Raw genomic sequence first — 14,145 nt, forward strand, 5'->3', positions numbered from 1 at the left:
GGGCGAAGATGGGCCGTGCAGAGTTCCGACGGCACGGCGATGCGTCTGAGAACATGCGCCTTCACCCACCTGTTGCACAGCGAACGTGGCCGTTTCACGAAGAATCTTCTCACGCCGCACTGGAGGCGTCCTTACAGCTCCAGCGCCCGAGCGATATGTGATGCTGCTGGATCTAGGGTGACCGGAGGTGAGTCGGTTTGAAGTGCATTTAAACTTCGTGACGCTCCCTTGCCTCGCACTACCATCTTCCACACCTTCACCTCAACAACACTTCCCCTCTCACACGTACACAAAATGGGTCTCTTTGATATGGAAAAGCCGATCTCGAAGCTGGACCGCCACCGCGTCCTTGCGCCCAAGGCCGGTGTGCGTGTCTCGCCTCTCTGCCTCGGTGCGATGTCGCTCGGCGACAAGTGGAAGGACACGATGTCCGGCGGTCTGGACAAGCAGGGCAGCTTCGAGCTGCTCGACGCCTTCTACAAGCTCGGCGGCAACTTCATCGACACGGCCAATCTCTACACGGACGGTCAGAGCGAAGAGTTCATCGGCGAGTGGATGGAGGCACGAAAGAACCGCGACGAGATGGTCATCGCCACCAAGGCCACCTCCCCCTACCGCAACCGCGAGCTCGGCACCCACATCGGCACCAACTTCGTCGGCAACTCGGCCAAGTCCATCGCCGTCTCCACCAACGACAGTCTCAAGAAGCTGCGCACCGACTACATCGACATCATGTACATCCACTGGTGGGACTGGTCCACCAGCATCGAGGAGATGATGCAGGCGCTCAACAAGCTCGTCCAGTCCGGCAAGGTGCTCTACCTCGGCGCCAGCGACATGCCCGCATGGGTCGTCGCCGCCGCCAACACGTATGCGCGCGCACACAACCTCGCCCAATTCGTCGTCTACCAGGGCCGCTGGAATGCCGCCGAGCGCGACTTTGAGCGCGAGATCATCCCCATGGCACGCGAGTTTGGCATGGCCCTCGCTCCATGGGGCGCGCTCGGCGCAGGTCGATTCAAGACGCCCGAGCAGGTCGCCGAGCGCGAGAAGACGCAGGGCCCGCTGCGTGGCGGCGGAGGTCAGCTCACCGAGAACGAAAAGAAGATCTCGGCGGCGCTCCATCAGATTGGCCAGGAGCTTGGCGGCATCAGCATCACTGGCGTCGCTCTCGCCTACGTCTGCTCCAAGTACCCCTACGTCTTCCCCATCGTCGGCGGCACCAAGGTTTCGCACCTCGAGGACAACGTCAAGGCCATCGGCATCGTTCTCACCGATGAGCAGATCAAGAAGATCGAAGACACTATCCCCTTCAACCACGGCTTCCCCCTCTCCATGATCCAGGAGGACCCGCACCTCACGGGCGAGACCAAGTTTGGTCTTCTCGGCCACGGCGGCCATCTCGACTGGGTCAAGCACCCCAAGGCGCCCGCCTTCTAGTAGTCTATCCTCTTTTCAGCACTTCGAAATTTATGATTGCGCAGAAGTGATCTTTGTGACAGCCATGTTTATGCCATGAGTGTGCAAGCGGAAGAGCAAGGTGAAGGGTGGTGGTCACGAGGTGGTCAGCGTTCGTTGTGTATTCCAAAGAGCGGCCTCCGAGCATCCGTGGTTCGGCCTTCGCCGAGCGCTCTTTTTTGACTGGGCCGCCCCGCGGCATTTGCAAGTCGCGCGACAGCTGGCCTTGTGCGACCTGAATCTGGTTTGAGAATCCTCCTTGTGTTCGACCACCCTGCCACCCTCTCACCATAGACCCTATAGAGCAAGATGTCGACGCCGCTGGACATGGACGCCTACCGACAGTCTGTCGAATCGCTCAAGGCGCAAGAGGCGGCGCTGCGCTACGATCATGATGCGCTCTTGCACATGACCGAGGACGAAGCGCGGGCCAACGCCATCTTTACTCGCCTGCGCGACGCCGAGGTGCAGGCACGTTGGGAGAAGGAGGGCGATCTGGACAACTTTGCAGGCATGGACTTCTACGGCGCACGACAGAACGGACTTGGCCAACATGAGCCCACGCTGGTTTGGGATGCCATCCACCGCATGCCCAAGGGCGCGTTACTGCATTGCCACTTTGACGGCACCGTCGACACGCGCTTCCTGCTCGAGCACGCGCGCAACACGCCCAACATGGCAATGAAGGCGGACCGGCCTTTGTCGAGCCCGGAGGCGCTGTGGAAGGCCACCGTCGAGTTTCTCGTACTGCCGTCCACGCAGGAGCGCGCGGCGACGAGCATCTACTCGAACGAGTACGTGGCTGGCACGTGGGTCAGCTTCCACACTGCCCGCGAAACCTTCCCGTATCCGCATCCGTACCTCTCGGAGCAGTACGACCAGGAGTCCAAGCTGCCCAACTATCTCTTTCCGTCCTCGGGCAGCGCGTCGGCGTCCAAGCCCAATGGACACGCGGCGGAAAGCGCTACGTTCGACAGCGGGCTGTCGTTCGACGCGTTTGCCCATGCGCTAATGACGCTCACGCCGCACTCGGCAGCACCTGCGATCGTCAACAGCAAGCAGGCGTGGGCCAAGTTCCAATCGACGTTCGGCGTGATTGCAGGCCTGATCGGATACGAACCCACACTCAAGGCGTATACCAAGGAGCTTCTGCGTTCGCACGCGCGCGACGGCATCTCGTACACCGAGACGCGCATCAACTTCCTCACCGAGTTCATGGTGCGTGCAGACGGCACGCCCAATCTCAACCACGAAGAGTGGGTGCGCATCTTCATCGAGGCCGTCAACGAGGTCAAGGCCGAAACCACCGACGGCAGCTTTGTCGACGCCAAGATCATCTACACGACGGTGCGGTTCGTCGACAACGAAAAGCTGCGGTGGTACCTCGAAGACTGTCTGACGCTCAAGAAGAAGTTTCCCGAGTGGATCGTTGGCTTTGATCTGGTTGGACACGAGGATCCGCTGCTTCCGCTCGAGGTGTACATCCCGGAATTGCTTCGTTTCCAGCAGAGGTGCAAGGAGGAAGGTGTCGAGATTCCATTCGTCTTTCACGCAGGAGAGACGCTCGAGGACGGTGGAGATGCCGACTTGAACCTGTACGACGCTGTTGTGCTGGGTACGAAGCGCATCGGACACGGCGTCAGTTTGGCGCGACACCCGTTGCTGACAGACATGGTCAAGGAGCGCGACATCTGCGTCGAAATCTGCCCCATCTCCAACCAGATCCTCGGCTACACGGCGAGCATGAGCTCGCACCCGAGCTTACTCGCGCTGCTCCATCGTAACGTTGCCGTGGCTCTGTCGTCGGACGATCCCAGCATCTTTGAAAACTTTGGCCTCTCGTACGACTTTTACCAGCTCGCCATCAGCTCCAAATCGACATCGCTCATCTCGCTCGCAGTGCTTGCCCGTCGATCGCTCAAGTATTCGCTGGTGGACGAAAAGACGAAAGCTACAATGCTCGCCGACTTTGAAAAGAGGTGGAATGCCTTCCTCGCCTGGTTCCTTCTCGAGCACGGCCACGTCTTGCAGAACTGAACCTTCTCATCCCAGATACTGCTCGATCTACTTGTCATACCGGAACTGTCGTAGTTAATGCATATATTTGGTATACAGACGCTGCTGGTTGGGACCAACCCGGTGTGAAAGAGATCTCTGAAAGCAGGTTGAAACCCGATCGTGCTGCAAAACGGAACGCACGCCTCAAGGGGCGCGGATGGTGGCTTTGGAAAGCAGATACTCGTACGGAGCGGCGCAGGCGTCGACGGCGCCCTGGAGGTGCTCTGCGATCTTGGGCTTGGGCTTGTCGGCCTTGGCAGCGTCTGCGGGCGCCTCCTTCTTGAAGCCGGTCGAGTTCTCGGCGGCGTTGTGGTATCCGCCCCACTTTGCCCATTCGTCGACGGGGCCCGAGTCCCAGCTGAGCATCTCTGGCGAGAAGGGGATGCCCATGGCTTGGCAGTAGGTCTTGATGGCGTGATCGGGGTGTGCGAGCAGCGTTGATGCGTCGAGGAGAGGAGGAGGCTGGGGCTGCTCGACGGCCAGCTCGTCGCCCTTTTCAGTGTTGAAGGTGGAGTCCGGGTTGGAGATCCAGTCGTAGAGGATCTTGAGCTCAATGTAGCCGGCGTCGGCCTGATCCCAGAACTCCCAGCCGGACGCGCCCTCCTGGACGCACTTCCAGTAGCTCGGGATCGACTTTTCGGGTGTGCGGATGAGGAACGAGTGTCGGAAGCGCTTCAGAATCGCAGTGGGAACGGTGGTCGGGTTCTCAATAACCGGTGCGTTGACGTCGAAGGGTTTCGACGAAGCAGAGCCGTCGGCAGGTGCGGGGAAGACCTTCGAGTCGGGATGAAGCTGGTGGAGCAAATCGGCGGGGAAGAGGCATTGGCCCATGTCCTTGAGGAAGACGTACTTGGGCGGCCATGCCTTGTTTTTGGCGAGGTCCTCCTTGGTCGGGTTGAGCACCTTTTCGAGCACTTCGGTGACGGTAAGGTCGTAGTTGCCCGACTCCTTTGCCTTTTCTTCCGAGAAGCGGCGGCAAGGGCGGTTCTTGCCGAGGTAGAAGGGATCACCGATGGGCTCGTGGAAGACGACGGTGTCTGGGCGCTGCATAAGCGAGCGCTCGAATGCGGTGGAGCACGAGCGCGGATGCACCCAGATGACGATGGGAAGCGGCTGTTCGGAAGACGACATGGTTTCGGGAGCTGTGGGACGAAGCCAACAAGATGGTGGGAAGGAAGGAGGAGCAACGGCGAGCCGACCTGTCACGAGGCCGTCTTCAAGGCATGAACCAAGCGCACCGAGCGACTTCGACAACAGCCGCGATTGCGAGCTGCACTGGCGGAAAATTCACGAAGATCCCGGGATCGCATGGGCCGTGGCCATCCGGTGTTGGAAGAAGCGAGGTGTGGAAGAGGGCACATGGTCCGTGTCCCTGCTTCGACAGTTGCCAGGCGAGCGCATTCGATGCAGAGCCACATGCGCCAAGGTGCCGGGACTGCAATCGTGCCCGTGCGCGTCCTAGACCCTCACCCCATCAGGACCCTGGGGCCGAACGCCCGAGCAACGAAACAGTGTTTCGGGCGCGCCTTGCCTCTTCCGCCAGACGATGCTACTGCGTCCAATTGCGAGTCGCTCCATCCGAAGAGTTTCTCAACGTCTGCGAGGTGTGTGATTGCGTGCAGAGGCGGCTGCGATTGGGTCCAAGGGGCAGCGGCAGAGGCGGGCGGCAGGCGGCAAAACGGGCGGGCCATCTCGCCATTCTACCGCGATCTCGTGCCATCGTGGAGCGACATCCGGGCTGTGCACATGCAAGATGACTGCTCCTCGCCTCACCTTGCATTGCTCGGAAGTCCCGATGTAAAACCATCGGGTCAACATCACATCGGCCTGATTTCGCATTTGTGTCCGAGAGTCTATGGGCGATTCTGCTTTTTCAACACCCGCCCCGCTGTGTGCGTTGCTGGCACTCGGATCTTGCCAGATGAGGCGGTGCTGGGGCCCAACAAAGATTCGAGGGTGCTCGTGTGGATTTGCGCGGCAGCATCCGTCATCATGCGAGCCTCTCAGAATATCACCGCGTGGGCGTCCAGGCTGCCTGGCTGGCTCTCGGGATGCCGCTCAGAGCGTGATGGTTCTGTTTGTTGCAACACAGATCCATGGCAGGATCTTCTCGAAAAGTACGACGTGCCCCTGTCTCCCAGTTCAAGCTGCTACTCGCGCCGGCGCGGGTTTTTTGGTCGGCTCCCCGTGACGATAGGAGGTGCCAAGCGTCTCTCGGCTCTTCGAAAGGAGCCCTGGCCCGTGTCGCATTTTGGGCGCTTCCCTTCGATGTGCAGATGTTCAACTGCTTTCTGGAAGAGGAGATTAGCTTGACGCCGACGCAGCCACGTTCTGGAGCCGCTTTCAGAGGACCCCTGCATGGCGAGCGCGCGGCGAGAGCGCTGGGGCAGGGCGGCGAAAGTTTGGATGCGGCTTTGACGTTTGCAGCCCCGCTCGAGCGCTTGCATGCAGCCCCGTCCAGGCGCAGCGCCCTCTCCACAGCCTCTCAGAACGACAATGACCGAGCGACTGCAGCCACGCTTCCCAGATTCGAACTGGGCCGTGGAAGTCCTGCGTCGGCAATGCCTGCACCTGTTGGCCGTGTCGCGCCCTCATCGCTCAGGACGAGCTGCACGAGGCGGTGAAGCTGGCGCTGAAAAAGCTGCACGGACACCGCAACTTAGACTTCCCCACGCTGGCTTGCCTTGACGCAGCGAGACAGTGAGAGAGGTGAGGAGCCAATTTCAATTTCTTGCGCTCTCGGCGCACCTAAGCGAAGTGTTGGAGCTGCAGCGCCCGCACTCATCAGAGCGCTTTCCCAGCGCGTTGCTTCTCCCGTGGCCGCATCTCCATCCTTCCCCTTTCCGGCCCCAGTGAGGCTTCTTGGTCACCATCTACCACCTCCTCATCGTCGCCATCTCCCTCACATCACGCACTTCGGTCGCTCTGCGCGAACAAAGCTGGTCTTGGTCGCTACAACGGCTGTGCAGTGCTTCCGCGCCACCACCTGGGATTTCCGTGGGCGACCGCCCTCCGCGACATTTCATTTCAGCGCTTCTCGGCGTTCACTTCCGGTCGCCTCTGCATCCGAACGGCAGCCTCCTTCCGCTCAAGCATTGAACTTCATCCGATCCGAGATCGCAGTGCGCCATTGTTGCCGATTCCGACTCTTGCGCTTCCTTTCCGATCGTCATCATCAGGCGGAGCAGGCTCCGTCGCAATCTTGGTTGTCAAGTGATCTTTTCCTTCCGTACCATCATCCCCCTTTCTCAACGACTCGCATAGCAAGACACCACTCACGCTGCCAAGACAGGTAGCCTGGATCTTGACTTTCGGCTTTCCAGAGCCTGTGCGCTGCATCTGTCAATCATGTCGTCCGTCGTAGCCACCGTCACCTCGACGGCTGCAGCCGGTCCCACATCCTCTCTGGACGCGGCCGATGCTGCCAAGGCCTCCGCATCGTCTGCCGTGCATTCGCTCTCCAAGGCAATCGCTTCCGCATCTGCTGCACTCACTTCAGAGAGCGCCATCGCATCAGGCAACGAAGCCAATCCACCGGCGTTCAAGTACGTTGGTCTGGCCCTCGCTGTAGGATCAGGCGTACTCATCGGTTCCTCCTTCGTCTTCAAGAAGAAGGGCTTACTCGCCGCCCAGAAGAAGTACGAGACCGCAGCCGGCGAGGGTCACGCCTACCTCAAATCCGCCATGTGGTGGACCGGCATGATCGTCATGGTGTTTGGCGAAGTCTTCAACTTTGTGGCATACGCATTCGCAGACGCCGTGCTAGTTACGCCGCTCGGTGCACTCTCGGTCGTCATCTGCGCCGTGCTCTCGTCGATCTTCCTCAAGGAGAAACTCACGCTCTTCGGCAAGGTGGGCTGCTTCCTCTGCATCGTCGGCTCGGTCATCATTGCGCTCAACGCACCCACCTCGCATGTCGGCGGCAAGATCACCGAATTTCAGAAGCTCTTCCTCGCTCCCGGCTTCCTCACCTGGGCCGGCGTATGCATTGTCGCGTCGTTGGTGCTCATCTTTGTCTTTGCGCCCAAGTACGGCAAGAAGAACATGATGATCTACATCACCGTCTGCAGTCTCATCGGCGGTCTCAGCGTCAGCGTCACCTCGGGTCTCGGTTCGGCCATCCTGCTCTCCATCCGCGGCCAGAACCAGTTCAAGCACTGGTTCATCTACTTTTTGCTCGGCTTCGTCGTCATCACGCTGCTCATCGAGATCAACTACCTCAACAAGGCGCTCGAACTCTTCAACACCGCCACCGTGACGCCCACCTACTACGTCATCTTCACCGGCGCCACCCTCATCACCTCGATCATCTTGCAGCAGGGTCTCAATGCATCCGCCATCGACATCGTCACCCTTGTCATGGGCTTCCTCGTCATCTGCGCCGGTATCGTGCTTCTGCAGCTCAGCAAAATCGACCCAGACGAGCTTCAGGACAAGCCAGGCCTGGATCGCGACACCACGCTGCTCATCCGCGCCAGCCACTCGGTCATTTCGCACGGTGGAGAGAAGGCCGAGTCGTCAGCTTACGAGGATCCGGGTGTAGACACGGTTCGCGGCGGCATGGGTATCGTAGGCTCCATGATCCGCGCACGCAGCTCGCGCCGTCTCAGCTCGGCGAGCTCGTGGGGCCGCCAGCACCACAGCGCTGCAGACGAGTACACTCTGCGCAGCCGCAACAACCTTCCGCTCACCACGCACGGTGCCGGCGATATCGAGAGGTACCAGCTGCAGGATGCACCGCTCTCGCCGAGAGGGATGACTCGCGACAGCTCGATGCTTTCGGTGCCCAACACACCCTCGCGTCGCGAAACGACCATCCAATTCACGCCGGATGCCGACTCTCCTCACGGTCACCATGCGGGCGAAGGCTCGGCGCGCGACGCGCGCTACCGCACCGCGCCGGCCATCTCGCAGTTTGGCGCGATCAACACGCTCCACTCGATCAAGGAGGGATCGAACGGCAGTGGACGTAGCGGCGAGGCCTCGGGCTCGGGAAGCTCGGCGCAGCAGCGCTCACAGATGTACGTGGACCCGTATGCTCCGCGTGCGCATTCGCCCTTGTCACCCACCATGCCGCGCTCCGACGGCGCGCCGGACATCCGCAACATGTGGGACCAGCCCGATTTAGGCTACACTTCGTCGCCTGCCGCCTCTCCCGAGACGGAGGAGGACGGCTACTCGATCCGGGCCGTGGCCTCGTCCGTTGGTGCCGACCAGCACAGTGGTAGCGGTCGCAGCAAGACCAAAGAGTACCCCAAGATCAAGCCGCGCTCCGCCTCCAAGTCCATGGGCAAGGGAAGCAGCGATGACGACGAGGCTGAGGAACTGCTCAGCCCGCGTTTGGGCTACAGATGAGTTGCACCATCTTTAGGATGTATAGACTATGCTTTGCTGTTACAATGGACACTTTTCCCGTGCCTCGACCAGCCGTGACAGTACATCGACCGGGCGCTGCGTAAAGCTGCTACATTGGGCTCGATCAGATCCGATTTGAGTGGCTCTGGCGGCCAAGTCCGTGGTTCGGAAGTCGGCTTCCTGCGCTGCCCAAAAAAGGTCGCATGTGGAGCGTGGAAGAAAGCGGGAATGACACAGCAGTGCAGCGGTTTCATTTTGGGCGACAGTCGACTCTCTGCGCCAGACGATCACCACGGCGTGCCGAGTTGGGAGGACCCTGGACAACCGGACTGCAGCTTTGACTCGGGTCGCGGATTACATGACCAGCCGAAGTTCCGACCGCACTCAGCCACGCACCGAGCATCTTGGCATCTTGCTCCACCTTCATCCACCTCTCCCATTCCCACCACATCTCTTTGTGTTTTGTCCGTCTCGCGATGCTCCGTCCTTAGTCGGCTCGGCTAGAAACTCTCAGCACGACTCGTCATGGCAGCAGCAGCGTCTCCTTCGGCGCTGCCAAGCAGCGGCCCCTCGTCGTCCAATGTTGCTAGGGAAGCAGCCGCAACAGCAAAAGCAGGCAAGATCCCGCCGTACGCAACACTGGCATTTGGCGCCGTATCGGGTTTTGCTTCGTGCGTCTTGCTGCAGCCATTTGACCTGCTCAAGACGCGGCTTCAGCAGTTGGACCACCACACTGCATCCGGAGGCGCAGCGTCCGAATCGATGGCCTCGCTCAAGTACCAGTCGCGCACGCAGCGGCTCATCGGCATCACCAAGAACATCGTCCAGTCGCAGGGATATCAGGGTCTTTGGCGCGGTACGACGCCGACGGTCATTCGAAATGTGCCCGGTGTGGCGTTGTACTTTTACTCGGTGTCGCACTTGCGCCACGTCGCGAGCCAACGGCAGATCCCGTTCATCTCGGTCGTGGCGACAACAGGCGACTCGGCTGCGGGATCGTCTACGCTCGCCAAGCTTTCGACTACGGGCAACCTGCTGACGGGAGCAGTGGCGCGTGTGGCGGTGGGATTCATGCTCTCGCCAGTGACGGTGGTCAAGGCGCGGTTTGAGAGCAGCAACTTTTCGGCGGCTACCGAGCGCACGCTCCTGTCGTCCATGCGCGAGATCCGCGCCCAGTCGGGCTTTGCCGGATTCTTCCAGGGCTTCACTGCGACGGCGCTGCGCGACGCACCCTACGCCGGACTCTACCTCGCGCTGTACGAGGCGTGCAAGACGAACCTCTCGGCGCTTTCGAAGGGTGTCGATGGCGGATTGGGCACAGGCAATTGGATGGTGGTCAGTGGCAGCGGCCTGCTGGCCGGAACGCTGGCGACATTCTTGACACATCCGTTTGATATCATCAAGACACGCATGCAGACAACACCGCCAGAAGCACTGCACCAGATCGCGCTCACCCACAATCCACTGCCGGTCACATCGGCCGCAACAGCCACGCTTCGGACGCCGTCGGTGTGGGGGATGACCAAGCATCTCTGGGCGACATCCGGACCAAAGGCGCTGCTAGATGGGTTGGGACTGCGCTGCGCGAGAAAGGCAGCGAGCTCGGCTATTGGGTGGAGCATCTTTGAGGGTGGACGCTCGTGGTACACGGATCGCCAGCTGCGCATAGCAGCCGCCACCCACACAACAAGGACGCTAGATCACAAACAGGTATAAAACTCACTTTATCCGACTCGGATTGTACACTAGCCGCAGAATCAATCCTGGGATCGTTGCGCGATGCACAGACAGGATGCGCACATTGAATTTGGTTTTGTCATTGCAGCAGCATACATTCACAACTCGCGGCATCTTTTCAGGGAGTAAAGACGAGGGAGAATCCCTTGCCCTTGGCAGCCTCTGCGACCTTGACACTGACGATACCGGCCTCCTGGTCGACGTCGGCCGTGACGTCGGAAGCTGCATCGCCCTCGACGGCCACGTTGAGGCTCGGGTAGAGACGCTGGTTGTCGAACTTGAGCTTCAGGCTGTCCTCGCCCGTGGCGTGATACCAGATGGTCCACCTCTTCTCTCCCGAGGTGGCTTCGGTTCCGTCGCCGTCCTCGTACTCGGAGTAGACGAGGATGGTGTTGGAGGAGGACTTGTCGCCCTTGTCCTGCGCTGCATCGTAGGGCAGGTGGCCGTTGGTGTAGTAGACGTCGCGCACGCGGCCCACGCACATGGGCGTCTCGGTGGCGACCATCGAGACGACCGAGGTGGGCAGCGAGCCGTTGAGGTGGATCTTGACGACATACTCGAGCTTGGTGTCGCTGCCCTGCTGGATGAGGTCCCAGGCCGACACCTCGAGCGTGGCGCGCGTGCGCGACTTGGAGTACGAGCCCGCCTCGTCGACGTACTGATCGGCAGCGACCGAGGTCTGGATGACAGTGATGCGGTCGCCAGAGTCGCTCACCTTGTTGCGCTGCACTCCCACAATGTCGCGCGCCCAGACAAAGTACGAGGGCGACTTGAGGTACGTGTAGAAGAGGTAGGTCTGCGAGTCGTAACGCTCCAGCTGGGTAGCGGCGTCAAAGCGGGGATCCCACTTCTTGCGCATGCCGGGCTGCTGGATCACGGCGAGCACCTGCGACGGTGTGGCATTCTCGACCAGCGTGACGCCCTTGACGATGGGCACGTCGTATGCATTCTCCGGGTTGGTCTTCTTGAACAGCTTGACGTCCTCGCGCTCGCCCGCGTCCTCCCACTCGGACTCCTTGGCCGGGTCGTTGTGCTCCTCAAACTGTGCCTGCGCCTTTTGGAGCGCCTCCTCGTACTCGGCGGGGATGGGCAGGTAGCTATCCTGGCGCTGAGGAGAGGGAAGATCGAGCGTCATCTTGTGTATATGCGGTGGCGACGGGGGTATAGCTTGTCTATTGCTGGTTCGAGGGTGGATGGCAAAGACGGCGGTCGTGGTGGCAGGTTGGCAAGAAGTAGAGAATGACCGCTTGCCTGAAATAGTCGAGCTCGAGCAGATCAGGCTGAGGACGCTCAGGGTCTCTTCGACGGCGTCCGGGGGTGGCAACGGCAGCCAACTGAGCCTTTCAGGGCGGTGATCTTCGCATGTGGGGACTCTCCAACCGCCCGGCGTGCGGAGCTGCATGCGAGACCAAAAATGCGCCTCCACACCACACAGACCACCCAGAGCCAAAAGATGAATTGACGCAGCGGTGCTTTTCAGCAGCGTTGCCCAAAAAGCGGGGGAACGCGTTGCTTGCTTGCTTGCCTGTGAAAGCGAATCGGTCGTCCCCAACGTCTTCCCGCCATGAGGAACGGCAATGCTGCGGCCGGACCTCCGGCCCTCTGTCTCCACCAGAAATGCCCGAACAATGGCAGAATGGCTGCACACCGTTTCTATCTTGACTCCACGCTGCGAGCCATCAGGAACCGTCGGGTTTGAGGGCGTGCCACGCATGCCGTTCTTTCTCAGCTGTACCCTCCATCGTCACATACAGTCGATCACCTGAAAGTCTCTGGTGGTTGCTATTTCGACGAGGCTGGAAAGTTGGCTTTCCAACTCCAACTCTGCTGTTGATCTTGACTGCGATCCTCGCCCATCTGTGCACGTTGTGGCACTGGCGGATCGATGGGAACACCTTGACCATCCAAGGCGGTGAGCGTCTCTCCGGACTGGTAAAACTCGCACTTCCACACGGCGACGTTCTTCTTGACCTCTTCGAGCAGCCACTCTGCGACCACAAAGGCTTCCTTGCGATGCGCCGAGCTGACCGCGATCAAGATGCTGCACTCGCCCACACGCACTTCGCCCAACCGGTGTGCGACATAGCACTTGCTGATGCGGTCCTCGCTCGCGTCTTGCGTCGTCTGGGGTGCTGCATTGGCTGACCTTGCCACAGGGGCGTCTGCGAATGGCGCCGATGTGTGTGCTTGATCCAGCAGGTCCCGCAGCGTGCGCAGAGCAAGCGACGAGTATGCCTCGTACTCCAGCTTGCTCACCTTTTTTCCTGCAACGCTCCATATCAGAGGTCAGCTAGGTTCAATCAAGTAAGAGTCAGGATCAACGCACCTTGAAACGAGTTGCGCGTTGTTCCGCTGAAAAGGACCGTTGCTCCAGCTCCGTCGTCGGAGACGAAGCTCGTTGCGTGCTTTTCGTCTAGCTCGTCGTACGTGAGAAGCGCAACATCGCCTTGTCGCCCCCTCACGCTGCCTGCCACCGATGACGGCGGATACTTTGAGTCCGCATCCTGAGCAAGCAGCTCTGGCTCCGACATCGTTGCGTAAAGGTTGAGGAGGGACGTGAGTCAGATGGAGCCAGTCGAAATCCGGCGCTTTGTCGGGGATTCCGGCGACCTGCCCGGCCAAAATTTGTTGTGACTTCTCAACGTCAGGGTCCAGCCCCCAAGTCACACTTCTTCCGCACTTCACCGTACACTCGCGCATCTCAGCTCAGTTCGCACGCCTGTTCATCACATAAGCGCTGTGATTCTTTGGAATCTGTGGATCAATCAGCGACTTGTTATCGGCCCATCGCCGACCCCATGCTTGCTTTTGCTTTTGACAACGCCGATGTGCGCTTAGTAGTAGCACTGGACGAAGTTGTTGCCCGAGGCGCCGGTGTGGGTGATCTGCGGATGAGGAGCGATAGCACAATTGGAGCGTCAGTCAACAGAGTCCAGGACGCATCGCTGAACAGAGTCGGTACAAGAAAGACACTTACAGCGCCGCAGAAGGTGCCGTCGTTGCTGTCGTAGACGACACGGTCAGCACCGGGCGAGCCGCCTGTGTAGCCAGTCGACGAGGTCTTCAGGGGATACCTAGGGTGTGTCAAGCAAGATCACGGTCAAAGGTCAGTGACAATCCAGCCTACATAATCCGCACCGAGGGGACGGCAACTTACTCCTTGTAGGGACCGTTACAGTAGTCGGAGAAGTCGAAACCTGATCATATGCAAGCGGTTCAAGTCGATCTGTCATCAGCAGTCCGAATGAGCGTAAACGTTGGCTTTCGTGCAGCACTCACCCTCGTAGTTGTTGTAGGTGTGGGGGTAGCCAGAGCTGCTGTACTTGCCGCTGAGACCGTTGTTGATGGCGCGGTTGACCTGCGTCGAGGTGTACGAGACACCGCCGCAGTTGACCGAGACGCCGCCCTGGCGGGGCTCAATGGGGGCAGCGAGCGCCACGGCGGGAACGAGAGCGAGGAGAGCGAGCGAGAACTTCATTGTGGAGGGCAAGCAAGGGGAAGAGACCGAGCAAACGAGGGACCTGAAGAGCGGAGAGA

At 60.1% G+C, this 14,145-nt stretch overlaps 9 protein-coding genes across 9 annotated transcripts; 5 read left to right on the top strand and 4 right to left on the bottom strand.

Annotated features, from left to right (window-relative positions):
- Positions 1-294: 294 nt before the first annotated feature.
- PAN0_003c1849 (aryl-alcohol dehydrogenase AAD14) lies at positions 295-1,440 on the top strand (the record flags this gene model as incomplete). Its single annotated transcript, XM_014802806.1, has 1 exon — positions 295-1,440. One exon carries the CDS (start codon positions 295-297, stop codon positions 1,438-1,440), a length of 1,146 nt encoding a protein of 381 aa, XP_014658292.1.
- A 327-nt stretch (positions 1,441-1,767) lies between these two features.
- On the top strand, positions 1,768-3,495 carry PAN0_003c1850 (adenosine deaminase-related growth; the record flags this gene model as incomplete). Its single annotated transcript, XM_014802807.1, has 1 exon — positions 1,768-3,495. One exon carries the CDS (start codon positions 1,768-1,770, stop codon positions 3,493-3,495), a length of 1,728 nt encoding a protein of 575 aa, XP_014658293.1.
- Positions 3,496-3,660: 165 nt separating this feature from the next.
- PAN0_003d1851 (uncharacterized protein) lies at positions 3,661-4,647 on the bottom strand (the record flags this gene model as incomplete). Its single annotated transcript, XM_014802808.1, has 1 exon — positions 3,661-4,647. One exon carries the CDS (start codon positions 4,645-4,647, stop codon positions 3,661-3,663), a length of 987 nt encoding a protein of 328 aa, XP_014658294.1.
- Positions 4,648-5,612: 965 nt separating this feature from the next.
- Positions 5,613-6,733, top strand: PAN0_003c1852 (uncharacterized protein; the record flags this gene model as incomplete). The annotated part of the gene is made up of 2 exons (XM_014802809.1): positions 5,613-6,136; positions 6,370-6,733. The coding sequence occupies 2 exons, from the start codon at positions 5,613-5,615 to the stop codon at positions 6,731-6,733; spliced, it is 888 nt and encodes a 295-aa protein (XP_014658295.1).
- A 131-nt stretch (positions 6,734-6,864) lies between these two features.
- On the top strand, positions 6,865-8,871 carry PAN0_003c1853 (DUF803-domain-containing protein; the record flags this gene model as incomplete). The annotated part of the gene is made up of 1 exon (XM_014802810.1): positions 6,865-8,871. The coding sequence occupies one exon, from the start codon at positions 6,865-6,867 to the stop codon at positions 8,869-8,871; it is 2,007 nt and encodes a 668-aa protein (XP_014658296.1).
- A 525-nt stretch (positions 8,872-9,396) lies between these two features.
- Positions 9,397-10,587, top strand: PAN0_003c1854 (mitochondrial carrier; the record flags this gene model as incomplete). Its single annotated transcript, XM_014802811.1, has 1 exon — positions 9,397-10,587. One exon carries the CDS (start codon positions 9,397-9,399, stop codon positions 10,585-10,587), a length of 1,191 nt encoding a protein of 396 aa, XP_014658297.1.
- A 139-nt stretch (positions 10,588-10,726) lies between these two features.
- PAN0_003d1855 (bet v1-like protein) lies at positions 10,727-12,010 on the bottom strand (the record flags this gene model as incomplete). The annotated part of the gene is made up of 1 exon (XM_014802812.1): positions 10,727-12,010. One exon carries the CDS (start codon positions 12,008-12,010, stop codon positions 10,727-10,729), a length of 1,284 nt encoding a protein of 427 aa, XP_014658298.1.
- Positions 12,011-12,390: 380 nt separating this feature from the next.
- Positions 12,391-13,139, bottom strand: PAN0_003d1856 (molybdenum cofactor synthesis 2; the record flags this gene model as incomplete). Its single annotated transcript, XM_014802813.1, has 2 exons — positions 12,391-12,872; positions 12,935-13,139. The coding sequence occupies 2 exons, from the start codon at positions 13,137-13,139 to the stop codon at positions 12,391-12,393; spliced, it is 687 nt and encodes a 228-aa protein (XP_014658299.1).
- Positions 13,140-13,442: 303 nt separating this feature from the next.
- PAN0_003d1857 (guanyl-specific ribonuclease U1) lies at positions 13,443-14,086 on the bottom strand (the record flags this gene model as incomplete). The annotated part of the gene is made up of 4 exons (XM_014802814.1): positions 13,443-13,493; positions 13,586-13,682; positions 13,766-13,805; positions 13,888-14,086. 4 exons carry the CDS (start codon positions 14,084-14,086, stop codon positions 13,443-13,445), a joined length of 387 nt encoding a protein of 128 aa, XP_014658300.1.
- Positions 14,087-14,145: the final 59 nt, after the last annotated feature.

This window comes from Moesziomyces antarcticus (genome assembly GCF_000747765.1).
Source record: "Moesziomyces antarcticus DNA, scaffold: scaffold_v10003, strain JCM 10317, whole genome shotgun sequence".
In the NCBI taxonomy this organism is placed as follows: Eukaryota; Fungi; Basidiomycota; class Ustilaginomycetes; order Ustilaginales; family Ustilaginaceae; genus Moesziomyces; species Moesziomyces antarcticus.